Raw genomic sequence first — 14,352 nt, forward strand, 5'->3', positions numbered from 1 at the left:
AGTTAGTTTTTTATTTTTTGAAAAAAATGATTGGAGTTAGTTTATTGAAATATATCACATCTATAAAAAGAGGCAATGTATTATGCAGCCTTTTTCATCTAGCAACGTAAGAAAATGAACTACTAAATTAGGAAGAAAAGATAACGCGTGATATCGAAGAAACAAAAAACAAAAGATTATAATCTAAGATTTAGGAATAGTCTTTGGTTTTCACTTTTCATACTTGGTCGTAATATTAAGTGAACATAGGCACTAAGAACACAAAGCAAAAGACCATTCCAAAAAGGCAAGAGGAATTAAGAACAACATATTATTATTTAATAGACAACACAAGTTGTAGATCCTTTGTTAGTTCATGAACCCTTGAATTGAGCCTTTTTTTTGTTCCTTTAAGTTCAATGCATCTCTAGAGAGGTCCAAGATACAGAATAATACCACAAATAGAAAAGTGTAAAACAAACTTTCAACTCTAATACTGTTCTACAAATAGCTAAAGTACTGTACACATAAATTGGAAAACAAATTAAATAAAAATATTTTCATTGGTTTGGCTAACAAAGTGTCCGTCGTAACGTCGATTTTTAACGTCGATTTTTATTATACGGTGACGTATGTTGAAAATTGAAGAAACTAATTTGGATATAATTGTACTACATAAAATATACATTATATATTACATTTCTCCCCAAAAACGTTATATATTACGTCTTAGAAGTGTATAAACACTATTATGTCGAAATAAACTTTTTCGTTTGCTAAAATATGAATATCATATATGTGAAAGCTTTAGGATTTACAAGGCCTAAATTTGTGTTACCTTGGCAAATAAAACAAGGACAACACAATAAACTACTATGCGTGATTCAAATTCATAAAAGAGGCATAAATAAACTAATTAAAACTAGCTAGATTCATATGAAATCTTATAAAATTATTCGTAAAAGAGGCCTAAATTTTTAAAATGAGTTCTAATACCAAATAATATCTTAATCTCATTTATCACAAAATGATTACAAGTGTAGCTTATATACAAGTATCAACTATAGCTAAACCGCTTAACTGTACCGAATTATATACAAGCTAATAAGTTCTCTTGGATGCATGAGATTTTTTATATGAACTCTACAAATAATTGTATGCGGAAACCACGTGATGGTTATCTAGTGGTAGATAGAATTTAGGTTGTTTAGAAACATTAGTTCGAAGACATTTTGCTACACTTTATTACGTGGCTACGTGGATATGAATCCATTGCTTATAATTTATTTGAATACTCAAAGAGATATATGATTCATTTGTGGAAGTCCACCTTGAAAATTAGTCTAGATTCTTCTATAGATCTAGGATACTCCAAATTGATAATGGTAGTAATAAAATAACTGTAAGTAGAAAGAAATGTAAAAGGTATAAAGAATATATTATTGTAATGCAACAGAAAGTCCAAAATGATCGGTACATGATGATTCCATTTCCATCTCTGGATCAGTCAAGTTTCTAGTGGATATGGTTGAGGTCAATATATATTTCTGACAAGCCGTGTCGGCTTGACTTTGACCGAACAACTGAACAAGGCACACGTTTACATAATTAAATACTAACGATAACGACTGCCAAAGAAGAATCTCCCAATTATTTATAGTGACTCGCATTAGAAACATATAAACCACGTTCCGCACTCTGTTATAGTATTACTATACACATTGCGATTATACTAGTACTGTACCCATGGCACAAATTATTATTCTCGCCAACCGTAAACAAATATTAATCTTTCAAATTAAGCATGCTTTTTATACATTTCAGTATCATAAACCAACAGTTGATCATTTATTTGGTCCTTAGTGCATAATCATTACTTATGTATTTAAGAACATACATTCTAATTTTTTCCTTCTTTTTAAGGCATTTTCTTTGAAACACTTGTAAGGCATATTATAATTATTGTCTAATGTTTAGGTCTATTATTAGTCAACCTCCATGACAATTTAGTATAATAATACATTATGCATGTATTGAATCAAGCTTTAGTTAAGTTTATATAAGAAAATCACATGTGGCTATAGCATAGGTCTCTGCTAAATCATTTCTCTATTCGTTTATTTTATTGAAATGATAGACGTTTTAAATTTTACATCTTGGTTGTTGCCTCCAAGGAGTAAGGAAAACGTGGAAATAATTTTAGAATTATATTTAGTCGACAGCTGCAGAACGAATCATATACCATATGCTTGTTAAAATAAAAAATGTCACCAAAATATAAAATAAAAATCAAGAACATAGATATTAATTAAATTTAGCAAATAAATGATAATAAGAATTGGACAAAAAACACGTGTGCGAGTGTGGTGGACCCGAGAGAGACGAGTTGAGTCTAAAGACTAAAAGTAAAAAGGAACATACATGATCAGGATGTCCATTAGTTTATTACATGAAAAAGCATATGCTGCTCACGTCTCTCTTTCCACCTAGTTTCCTCTTTAACACTTCACTTTATATATAGAATCAAAAATCATTCCTTCCTTCCACAATTCCAGAAGAGTAAAAAACAAGAACCCAATAAGATCGACTCTTTCCAAGAATCTATCAACTTTTTCCTCAGCTTAAGGAACTCCCACACATATACACATACCCATCCTCAAGAATCAAGATCCAAGCAGAGTCATCCATGGACCAGTCTTCATCATCTTCTTTCGTCGATACTTCTCTAGATCTCACTATTGGTGTTACTCGTATGCGAGTTAAAGAAGATTCAACGGTATGCTTCTCTCGTACTTTTGATCCTTTACATCTTCAAAAAAGTTCAATAACACATATCATTAATTAATGAAAATTGTTAGTATTTCATTATCATGAACCAACGTATATATCAATATCTCTTATATACCATCGCAAATATCTACATATTTGCATGTGTAAAGATATTTGCATACCCACATATATTATATGTATGTATGCACACAAAGATTTTTATATGTACTTGGTATATATATATATTTATTTATTTATGAACTTAAAAAGGACTTTGCTACTAATTCATGTGTTGAGTTCTTGAAATTTGATTGTAACAACATATTTTAGGCTGTATAAATTTGATTATGATATGTTAATACATCTTGTTACTAACTTCATACAATATATATATATATAAATGAATCATTGTAGACAAGTGCTTTGGTGGATGAATTAAACCGAGTGAGTGCTGAGAACAAGAAGCTCTCGGAGATGCTAACTTTAATGTGTGAAAACTACAACGTCTTGAGGAAACAGCTGATGGAATATGTTAACAAGAGCAACAACATGACAGAGAGAGACCAAACCAGTCCTCCCAAGAAACGCAAATCTCCAGCGAGAGATGACGCAGTTAGCTCTGCGGTTATCGGTGGAGTGTCAGAGAGTAGCTCTACGGATCAAGATGGTCAGTATCTGTGCAAGAAGAAGCAGAGAGAAGAGACTGTTGTGAAGGAAAATGTCTCAAGGGTTTATTACAAGACCGAAGCTTCTGACACTACCCTCGTAAGCTTTTCATGAAAACTAGCTAGTAAATTTGGTATTAATATCTTATAAAAAACTATATATGTTTTTATTGATTATAGAAGTTGTGTTCTTTATAGGTAGTGAAAGATGGGTATCAATGGAGGAAATATGGACAGAAAGTGACTAGAGACAACCCATCTCCAAGAGCTTACTTCAAATGTGCTTGTGCTCCAAGCTGTTCTGTCAAAAAGAAGGTACTACTAATCAAGATTAAGAAACAAAAAAAAAAAATCAATAGAATTAGCTTGTCAGGCATATTAATTTGATTATGTTTGTATTGTCTTCAGGTTCAGAGAAGTGTGGAGGATCAGTCCGTGTTGGTAGCTACTTATGAAGGTGAACATAACCATCCAATGCCGTCAAAGATCGATTCAAACAACGGCTTAAACCGCTACATCTCTCTTGGTGGTCACACTGCACCAGCCAAGGGAAGTAGTAGTTTGGCTGAGCCTGTGACTGAATCCAAGAAAGTAACTAGCCCATCAAGAATGGATATTCCAGAAGTTCAGAAACTTTTGGTGGAGCAAATGGCTTGTTCCTTGACAAAAGATCCTAACTTCACAGCAGCATTAGCAGCAGCTGTCACCGGAAGATTGTATCAACAGAACCAGACCGAAAAATAGTTTAGTTTCAAATTCTATTAGTTTTTAGATTTGAATTTGGCATATGAGACGAAGAGAGTAGAATATATTATATGTAACATGAAGTAATCGTTATTCAAAGCAATCTCACATAATCAAGAAACTACTCCTAGTTTGACAACAAAACACATGTACACATGCAAACACATAACAACAAACTAAGCAGCACAATGTTAAACTAGGCTTCGTCCTTCGGCATGCACTCGTGGTGTCTGAAGCAGCTAGTGAGATGGTCGTTAGTGAGACCAGCTGTTTGCATGAAGGAGTAGATAACAGTTGGACTAACACTTCTAAAGCCTCTGCGAACAAGGTCTTTGCTTATCAGCTCAGCTTTGGAAGTCTTCGCAGGGACTTGGCGTTGGTACCGGAACCGACTCTGAGTAGGCTTATGGTTAACGAAGTTCCAAATGTACTTGTCAAAAGATCCAAACTCAACTATTATCTGAATCATAGAAAGAAAACCAATCAAAGTCAATAACACACAATTACAACCTATGATGAGGTTTTATAGGATATATTAAGTTACCTTGCGAACTTGGTTTGCGTTCTCGAGGATGGACCGTAGCTTCTGCTCTGATAGTAATGAGTCAGGAGATGTTATCTTTTTGTTGGTTAGTTCAGATATTGCAACTGGATCAAAGTCCATGAACACTTCCCTGTGCAAACAAAAGCAAAAATCACTTTGAGATTCGAGCTTGTAAGAAGATGATGTTACCATAAGACTTTTGGTTCTAGTTACCTGAATGATTGTCTTTTGGAAAGGATGTCTTTCCAGGATAGTTCAGCAAGAGCGCCAGAGAGGCTTAACAACTCGAAAAGTTTCCTGCAAAACCGAATAAGAGGGTGTGGGTTTGTTAATCCACAAAGAGCATCTCTCAGGCTAAAGCAAAAGAGAGAGAGAGAGAGGAACACGTACTTGTCATCATGGACAGGAACTCCCCACTCTTCATCGTGGAAAGCAATGTAACATTGGTCTATTATTAACATGAAAACAAACAAAAAACAAAAATCATCAGTCAAAAGTCATAACAGAGGAAAAGATTCAAGGCTGAGATAAAGTTAAAGACAAATAAACTCGTCTCTACACTTCCTGTCTCTGTGGTCTTTGTTCAATAAAGATATCTGTCTGAACACAAAGCAATACTAAAGATTTTGAGCTCTACGTTCATATTCTAAACAAGTCAAGCATCAATTGTAAACGCTAACTAATGCATTGAGAAAGGGAGGGTTATTACCAGACTTGGGAGTGATCCAAGCGCATCTTCTACGACCATCAGAGAAGCAATCACCTCTCTCCTCCGTCAGATTCCTTCTCAGAGTACTCGAAGAGTTCGACCCGCTACGCCGCAAAGCCCTCTTCCCGCTAGAAGAAGACGCAATACTCAACGGAGACGACTCGCACGAAGAAGACGCCTCCGAGGAATACGAAGCGTTCATGGAGACACCGTTTCGCCTCAGAATCGAAGGGCTTAGAGTCATTTTCTTCGCCGTAAAGGTTAGGCCTTTCGCGTTATCAGACAGAGGCTTCTTCACGGGCTGTTTCTGCTGCAGCTTGTTGCCGGCGGGACAAAGAACTGACCGTAATTCTCGGTCAGCGGAATCCACTCGCGGTTGAGCCGACATTGAACCTAAAGTCTCCGACTTTTTGTCGAGAATCACAGACCCGAGAGAACTTAAAATCAAAGTACTAAGCTTTACACATTGTTAAGAAATGTTGTAGCGAAATCAAAAGGCGAGGGCACGTTGCTAACGGAGGATCACGGGAATGAGTAAGCTTTGATTATTACATATACTAAAAACAAAAAGAGAGATCTTTGGAACAGTGACGAGAAAAAAATATCCTTTTTTTGACTTGGGAGAGCCCTAAAGGAGATGACTTTCCCGATTGAGAACGAAAGGAATCGAATTTAAGGAGGAGGAGAGAGTGAGAACTGAGAAAGAGTAGGAATGAAGTGAAGTCGTTCGTTAGCTAGCCAGTCTTAGTTTCTAAACGTCATCGTTTGGTTCCTTCGCTTCTTTTTCTAATTAGCAGTCCGACCCGACCCGGAGAAAACGGTTAGATTTGACAAGTATCTTTTGTTGGCCTTGGCCACTTTGCTGTGAGTGTTTCATCAGATCGGATCCAAACAGCATAACCCGATAACGTCCAAGATCAGAGTTAAGATTCATCGACTTAAAATAAGTATATTCCTTGCTTAATTTTACTATACAGTACTTAAACGTAGGTCAGGAATGTCTTCTGGCTCTTGTCTTGTACTATTAATTAATCTTAATCCACGCCAAGACATTTGTTTTAAGTTAGTCCACTGACAAATTCCTTTTAATATCATTACTTTTTGGCCTATAGGGCAAATGATGTCATAGTTGTTTCAACAACAGTTCCGTAGAGAAAAGAAATGTACTAGCTCTAGCTGCATTTTCCATGTAACTGTAAAATCAGTTTTGAGTACAAAAAAATAACACAAGCTGAGAATAAAAGAGTAGAAAAACAAGATATGTAGTACTAATTATTAAATGACTTCCTAAACCAATTCCTCTTTGCTCGTCTCAATCTTTTACCCAATAGTCCAATACATTGTCACATGACTCACATCTATATCTTTAGGTATGAGAAACTTCTGATTTAGATCAATTCCTCTATATCAAGAACATCAAAATCAGGTATTACAACTCTCAAAGATCCTTAGCTTATGACAATGAATGGAGGAGTGCACATATAAACTTCTTTACATAAAGGTTGATTTAAACCATATTAAGAATTTAGTTCTTACTACATTTCTTTTCCAGGTTTGAACATATTTTAAAGCCGATTGCTGAAGTCATCATCAGCAAAGAACAACAAGGATTTGTTGATTTTGATTCCTTCTTTACTCACACCATTTTCCATGAGTGTTGCCATGACATTGGTTCGTATACCATAACACTTCTAGATGGTGAAACCTCTACAGTGAGAAATGTTTTACAATAAAAAAAGTCAGATGATTCATAATTAACCAATTATGATTCAACAGAGTCAGATGACATCATCGTCCTCCATTTTGTGTTGAGATTTTCAAGTTTTGTCTCTAGCAATTTCTTTGTCATTGGAATACATGAATAGAGTTTTAAATCCTTCGAATCTATGGAAACCGAAGAAGTTGCTCCATGCTTTTCACTTTCATCTTTCTCCAATATGGGTGTTAGTAGAGTTTAAGGTTAGAATAACTTTGTCAATTTACCAAGCTTTTAATTTTTCTACAAAACAATATAGTAAACCAAGAAGCAGAGAAACTGAACAACATAGTAACCATGAATCTAACATTCTTACCCAAAAAAAACTTGGTCATTTTAATAAATAATATTTTAACTTTTTCTTATTACGTACTATTTTTGTCATAAGTTTTTGTGATAACTAAGAAATTTGGTCATTTTTTTGGCTTTCCTATCAAACATATTGTTTGTCATTTCAAAAGTAAAACTTGTAATTGCATATTCTCACAGTAGGCATGGATCTTACATAACATATAGTTTGATAGTTTAGATGTAAACTATATAGACTTATTCGCATTTGTGGTTTATTTTCCAGAACTAGATCCTACTATTCACCAACAAACTGTAAAACATGTATGGTGATCATGCGACCCGAGGACGAGCTAGTTGTCTCCTTCTACGCACTATTGGATGGAGCTTAGATACAATATTAGAGAGTGTGGTTTCTCTTTTTTCGCCGAAGTTCCATGGAAGTAGGTTCACTCCCAATTTTTCTTTCGACCTTCTTCTTAGAACGTGATCTCCTCAGCTTGTGGTGAATTTTTTGACCATAGTTCCTCATGAGTCTTGAGCTCTTCTTGATATTCTGTCTCTTCCAATTATGTCATTGGCATAGTCATCCACTTACTATGAATAGTGTATGCATTTTCTATGCTTTATGTATTTACTACTTCCGCACTTGATTCTATGAATAAGGAAAGGAAGTCTTCCACAACTACAAGGCCCATCACCCTCATTTCATCATCATCATTATTCTCATCAAGTTCATGACACATAATTAAAAACAAACACAAAGATCAAAACTCATAACTGATCATACCTAAGATCGTAATTGAAAGCACAGTTTGCCTAAAACAAACCTCAAACAAGATGACTTTGTTTTTAAGTTTCTGTTCATCAAGCTTGTACAGTTCATCCTCATACATCATCAACACATAAACCATTGATTTCAAACCAAGACAAGATTCAACCCAGGCATGTCAAACCATATTAGCGTCTTTCACACGTAACTATGCACAAATGAAGAACAACTAAACTATGTTTGACTAATTCAATAAGTCATATCCACTCGTACCTTTGTGTTTTTGTTACTCTCTTCAAGAAATTGTATCTCTACACTATTCACCTTCTTTTCTTCTTCATAGCAATCAGTAAACATATTTTGCATTTCTTCTTCGTAGTTCTTGATTTGTAAAGTCATATTATCACAACAGCATGACAAAGTCTTGGACTTGAATTCAGAATGACTTAAAGACTCACCTTAAGTTCTTCCCCTATTTTTCCAAGGTTTGTCTTACTATGTAAATTCAAGAGTCACATCAAGGATCGACGTCACATCACAAAACTTATACCATGCACAAGCAATTGGAGTTTGTATCAGTTTTCTTCAACTGTAACTATGAAATGTAATCATCCTTTACATCTCTTCACATTAATTAGCATTCTTAGCAAAAAAATAATGATATATACTTTATATAATAATTTATGTTTTGTAGTTGACTTTGTAACTTTAATATATAATAATTCAATAAAGTTTAGTCAGAAAAAAAAATGAAAAAGTGATATACGATAATATAGTTATAAATTCTATTTACATGCAATGGCCTAATTAATTTGGTTATATTAATGGGCCTTAGTAAAGCCCATTGGAGGTGGTCGTAAAACCTCCGAGGAGGAAGAAATCCAAATCCTAAATAAACCCTAGAAGAAGAGAAGATCTGATTGGTAGAAATTGACTGAAGTTGATCGAGATGGGGAATGAGACGAAGGGCAATGGAGCTTCAAGCTTAGGAGGAGGAGGAGGGTTTAGGGCAAAGATGGAGCACTATGTGTACAGTGGAGAAAAGAAGCACGTTTTGGCAGGGATCGGGATATTCACCGTCATCTTCGGCATCCCTTGGTATCTTATGAATCGAGGTCCGTTTTTTAGATTGTGTTCAACTGGGTTTCTGTTAACTAGTGATGATAACAAGGAAAGTCGGGATTTTTTATACAGAAATGTTTCATCTCGAAGATTGTAACTGGAAGAGTATAATGTTGTGCGGTATCTGATAAGCTAGCTGTTAGATTTGTGATTTATGGCTAGATGGTAGTTTGACGAGTATGACGTTGTGCAGTACTGATGAACTCATAAGCTGTTAGATTTTAATGATTTTGATGATAACATCATAAGCTTCAAATTTATTGGCAAATGGAACCAACTGATTGATAGATTGACTTGAGTAAATATATGTTGATGATGTCTGAGGATGAGTCATTGGCCTGCATCTGATGATTGATCATAATCCTCCTGTGTTTATCGTTTGCTTTTTCTCTCCTGATCACACATATATTTCAACAGTTTGTCGGCTATGTATGTGAGTTGTGGTTTCTTCTTTGGGTTAACGGTTGTTAAATTATTGTTTCCTTTTAGGATCAAACAACCATCGGTCTCACCAAGATTACATGGAAAAGGCTGATAAAGCTAGAAAAGCCCGTCTCTCTTCATCTCCATCCCCATCCTCTGACAAGTAGTCCATTTTCAGACTCTAGTCAGATACATGCCGTGAATGATCCACTCACTCAGGGTTTTCCATTTCCATACAAACATAACTCAGCAATGTCTGAGCCAGTGTGGTTTATTTAGTTCAGTTACGTATCATTCCACTGTACTCCAGTTTCTATATTGAATAAATAAAAGTTTTTCTCAAACACAAAAATGTGAATTGCTCCAAGTTATCATCGATGTACCTCTTTTAACAGAGTAGTAAAAGGAGTTTGCAGAGGACTAAAAGTCACTAAACCGCTTTATAACTGCTGTTGAAGTGTTGATACCAGAATAATGAAGAAAAATACAAAGGAGTGGTTTTATGTTACGTATGAATGACGTAAAGCTAAAGAATAAAGATCATCTACGACCCGAATTATTATATCCTGACCCGGTAACGATTTCGACCGACCCGTTAACTTTGTTAATTTCCTCTCTACCTTTCGCGGATTTTTTTTTTCTGCTAATGAAAATTCGATCCTTTGCTATAACGAGTTTCGATTAGCAGATCTAAGACCTTGTTCATCTTCTTCTTTTTCTGTTTGTGATTCTCGTTCTGTAATTGGAAGGTCGCTCAAAGCTTGGACTTTGTTGTTAGGGTTCATCCTCAAGGTAATCAATTTCATGTTTTTTTTTAATAGTTTTTCTTCAATAATCTCAAACGGATTATGAGATTTCCGATACTAGATTGATCAGCGTTTCGACAAATTATCTCCCTTTCGATGATCTTAACACCCAAAATCGTAACTTTATTTCGAGAGAAAGCTTTAATTTTGTGGTGATCATTTTTCATTCTTTTAATGATGATGATGTTGCATGACGTGTTATGCTGAGCTGAGAAAGCTTTAATTTTTATGAATTTCTTAAGACAGAGAGTCGTATTGTCTGATTGATTTCTGATAACACATTTGTTTTGTGTGTGTTTAAGGGGTTTTATGAGATCTTAGAAGCTATGGGAATGGCGTCCATGAACTCTAATGGTGAAAGCCTTAAACTTTGCGTGTTCGACTTGAGGAGAGGACAAAACGAAGGACAGGAGCTTGACAAGATCTTGTTCTTCTACCCTCCTGATGTAACCTTCTCCACTCAGCTATCCGTTATCGGCCTCAGCGAAGGGCTTATCACCTTTACTAGGTCAGTTTCTAGAGACTCCTTCCTTTCAGATGTTCATTGGTTTGTCTCACTGTGGATCATGTTCACTTCGTTTATGGAATTTAAAAATGCAGACTTTTCTCCCCAGAGGCAGCTTGTGAGGTTATAGAAGCAGAGAGACATTCCCATGTCTTCCATGAAGCCGAGCCTGATATATGGATGGTCATGGTACATCATTGTCAACTCCATTTTGGATCCTGAATCTCTCATTATTCATATGCATAAGGGGAGCAATTTTGATATAGACTCTCTGGCAGGTTGTAGAGAAAAATAAGGAGACTGAAGCCATATGGAGGGTTGATGCATTGCAGAAGGTGCTGAAGGAAGTCCATTCTCTCTTTGTTATGTTCCACGGATCAGTTAGATCATTGCTTGATAAAGAACCATCTGGTGGGCTTATCCGATCTCACTTGTATCCCTTCATCACAGACTATTTAAATGGTAAAGCACAATATCCACCACCAGTTCTAGCTCATTAAAATCTCTGTGTCATAGCTCTTATCAAGAGGGGTTTCTATTGTGTATGTCAGATCTTTCTGTTGGGAAGAAACTTCAGTTGCCTTCCTTCCGTGAAACTTTGAAAGAGCGTGGTACAGTTCAGATGCTTACATTAGCTAGGGACGCGGCACTTGAAGTTCAGGTTTGTCTCTCCATCAGAATATACGGAACAGACTTAGTAGTTCACTGTTTTGACTTGTATTTTCTTACATGTACAGTCTCTTGTCGGAGTACTAGATTCATGTGCTGGGACCCTTCGATGCCACTCTGTGATTCTGTTTCATGACCTACTGGTGTCAACAACTCTATCACCTGTATGTTTTCACAATGTTCTCAGTTTCTCACCCAACACTGTTGTGTCTATAAGATCTTAATCTCTTTCTATTTTGTCAGGATGATACTGTCGACTTGTTTACATTCTCTGTAATGAGATTGACCTCAAACGCGTTATCTTCTGGCACGAGTTCCTGGTCATATCTGCGCAAGGGATCCAGCTTATCACAAACCTCTTCTAGATCTATCTCACCACAACTTCTTGGTTCAAGTGATTCACTGCCTTCAGGAAACGGTAATGACGCAGGTCGTGTTATTAGACCATTACAACACAACAAGTGGTCCAAAGGGAAAGACGGGTTTCTTGTAACCGATATCTGGGGTAAAGACGCGACACCGACGATCTGGCTGCATCAGAGACAAGAGAGAGTTCATCTTTTAGCCTATCAACACAAATATCTCACCTTGGTTCTTCTGGTGCCTACCGAGGCCATTGTTAATGGAGAGCTAGACATCTCATTCGTGAAACACCAAGTTACTGAAAACGTTAGCTTCTCTCTCTTTCACTGTAGAATATTTTCCGGGCTCCATCTCTTGATCATTGACATGTATTTTGCCAGGCATCTGCGAAAATCTTGAAAGTGGAAGAGAAGCTGTCAAAAGGTTGGGGAGGTGAGAACGCTTACCATGTAAGCGGTTACCGTTACTTGCTAGTTGATAATGACATGGAAGTTTCCAGAGCTTCTCCGTCGGGGAAGGTAGCAACGTTAGCAAAGGTAAGATAGAACTCTCTGCTATATGGTGACCATAAGAGTACCAAACTCAAACCCACAAAAAAGGTCTATTGAATGTTTGTAGGAGACTTTACTTGCAGTAAACAAGCTAAGGGAAACAGTGGATGCAGAAAAGAGCCGCACGAAGGAAGAGAAAGACATGGAGATATGCATCAGAGCAAAGAACAACGCGTGGGCCATCGCACGTGTAACGAGAGGTAAAGAGCTTTACATGGCTTTGGAGAAAGCAAGTGACACTCTTCTTGATGCTACAGACTCTGTCCAAAGTTTTAGCAACAGGTAATTATACTTTTTGTTGTTACTACTCAATCCATCGAAATTGAGTTAGCAACGTAATGTTTATCTTTTCTGTATCTCTTCAGGTACTGCAATGGAACATTCTCCATGGATTAAAAACTCTGCGATCTTTTTGAAGTATATCGAGATGATTTTTCATTTAAGCTTAACGTTGAGATTTACATGATGGAAGGATAAATCTACTTTTATTTACAATTTAAGTATCATTCACGAGACAGTTTCATGTATTTACATCGTTCATTATAGCAGTCTCAGTTGTTATTTATGTGCATTCGAATCATTTGTTCATCTTCTTCAAGCGTAAGGATTGACGTGAGAGGAGTAGTCTCTGGTCCCTGCACCTTCCCATCCCATCCATTCCTCCCACGTGTCGCAATCTGGATCATTCATTCCGTTGAATCCCTCGTCATACACATCGAATGGCTGAAACTCCTCTGTTCCCTCCATCTGATTCTTTATTTGCTTCAACACAATCTTCAAAAGACAAAAAGACAAAACAAGATCAATACCATGACTTTGACTTTTAACAACAAAATGATAAGTCATCCTTAAGACAACACTTACATTGTAAGCTTCGTTGATTGTCTGAAACTGTACTCCACAGTTGCTTCCTCTGCAAACATCAGGATGATACTGCAACAAAAGATGTCAACTTTAAGAAACCCAGATAATAAAAAACGATAAAAAATTAATCTTTGGCAACAAAGTCGAAACCTTTTTGGCGAGTTGTCTGAAAGCTTGCTTGACCTCGTATTCTGATGAATCGGGTCGGATCCTAAGGGTCTTGTACGGATCCATTACAGAAGATGAAGAACAGACGACTCCTGTTCTGTTCAGCATCTTCGTGTCTTTTCTTCTGCTGTTCTTTAACCGAAACGATGAAGAAGATGATGAAAACGAAGATCCGGATAGACCCGAGAATCCATTTCCTCCGATCGTTAAAGCAATAGTCATGTTTTTCAAATTTTCAAGACTCGAGTTGGTAGAAAGTAAAATGATTTCTACAAAGCAAAAACCAGATTCTTTTTTTTTTTTTTTTGTGATTAAAGTAAAATTATAGAGGTTCAATAATTGGAATCGTGGATTGAGTTGGGAAAGGCAGAGAGGCGGGATCGTATATATAAGAAGAGAAACGGTGACTTTTTTTTTTGTTATCTAAAAGTGTCCTTATCCATAACGCTTCCGGTTGCCAAGTGTTTTTTTTACTATTTTTTAAAGAACAATACAGATAAAAAAACATTATCCATTCCTACTTTTTTGTTACTATTTTGTTTACAACATTTTTTTTTCTCTAAATAAAGATAACCATTTAGCTGTTGTGCATTTGAGTCTAAAATTTGGTGTGGTTTTAACTTTTAACAAAAAAATGTGAAAGATAAGGGAGATG

The 14,352-nt window shown here is 36.1% G+C and overlaps 5 protein-coding genes across 5 annotated transcripts; 3 read left to right on the forward strand and 2 right to left on the reverse strand.

Annotated features, from left to right (window-relative positions):
- The first annotated feature begins 2,472 nt into the window (after positions 1-2,472).
- On the forward strand, positions 2,473-4,301 carry LOC106355664 (probable WRKY transcription factor 40). The gene is made up of 4 exons (XM_048735719.1): positions 2,473-2,755; positions 3,163-3,513; positions 3,612-3,728; positions 3,822-4,301. The coding sequence occupies exons 1-4, from the start codon at positions 2,666-2,668 to the stop codon at positions 4,155-4,157; spliced, it is 894 nt and encodes a 297-aa protein (XP_048591676.1). The 5' UTR covers positions 2,473-2,665; the 3' UTR covers positions 4,158-4,301.
- LOC106354818 (DNA-3-methyladenine glycosylase 1) lies at positions 4,202-6,138 on the reverse strand. The gene is made up of 5 exons (XM_048735718.1): positions 5,411-6,138; positions 5,092-5,149; positions 4,915-4,998; positions 4,702-4,831; positions 4,202-4,617 (listed from the first exon to the last, which is right to left on the reverse strand). Exons 1-5 carry the CDS (start codon positions 5,796-5,798, stop codon positions 4,354-4,356), a joined length of 924 nt encoding a protein of 307 aa, XP_048591675.1. The 5' UTR covers positions 5,799-6,138; the 3' UTR covers positions 4,202-4,353.
- Positions 6,139-9,105: 2,967 nt separating this feature from the next.
- On the forward strand, positions 9,106-10,123 carry LOC106356902. Its single transcript, XM_013796620.3, has 2 exons — positions 9,106-9,341; positions 9,838-10,123. Exons 1-2 carry the CDS (start codon positions 9,176-9,178, stop codon positions 9,936-9,938), a joined length of 267 nt encoding a protein of 88 aa, XP_013652074.2. The 5' UTR covers positions 9,106-9,175; the 3' UTR covers positions 9,939-10,123.
- A 292-nt stretch (positions 10,124-10,415) lies between these two features.
- LOC106353386 (vacuolar fusion protein CCZ1 homolog B) lies at positions 10,416-13,447 on the forward strand. Its single transcript, XM_013793138.3, has 10 exons — positions 10,416-10,563; positions 10,880-11,085; positions 11,178-11,271; positions 11,361-11,544; positions 11,634-11,743; positions 11,820-11,915; positions 11,995-12,420; positions 12,495-12,650; positions 12,733-12,947; positions 13,031-13,447. The coding sequence occupies exons 2-10, from the start codon at positions 10,904-10,906 to the stop codon at positions 13,059-13,061; spliced, it is 1,494 nt and encodes a 497-aa protein (XP_013648592.2). The 5' UTR covers positions 10,416-10,563; positions 10,880-10,903; the 3' UTR covers positions 13,062-13,447.
- LOC106353387 (chaperone protein dnaJ 8, chloroplastic-like) lies at positions 13,075-14,078 on the reverse strand. Its single transcript, XM_013793141.3, has 3 exons — positions 13,680-14,078; positions 13,530-13,598; positions 13,075-13,439 (listed from the first exon to the last, which is right to left on the reverse strand). The coding sequence occupies exons 1-3, from the start codon at positions 13,917-13,919 to the stop codon at positions 13,260-13,262; spliced, it is 489 nt and encodes a 162-aa protein (XP_013648595.2). The 5' UTR covers positions 13,920-14,078; the 3' UTR covers positions 13,075-13,259.
- Positions 14,079-14,352: the final 274 nt, after the last annotated feature.

Source organism: Brassica napus, chromosome A7 (assembly GCF_020379485.1).
Source record: "Brassica napus cultivar Da-Ae chromosome A7, Da-Ae, whole genome shotgun sequence".
Classification (NCBI taxonomy): Eukaryota; Viridiplantae; Streptophyta; class Magnoliopsida; order Brassicales; family Brassicaceae; genus Brassica; species Brassica napus.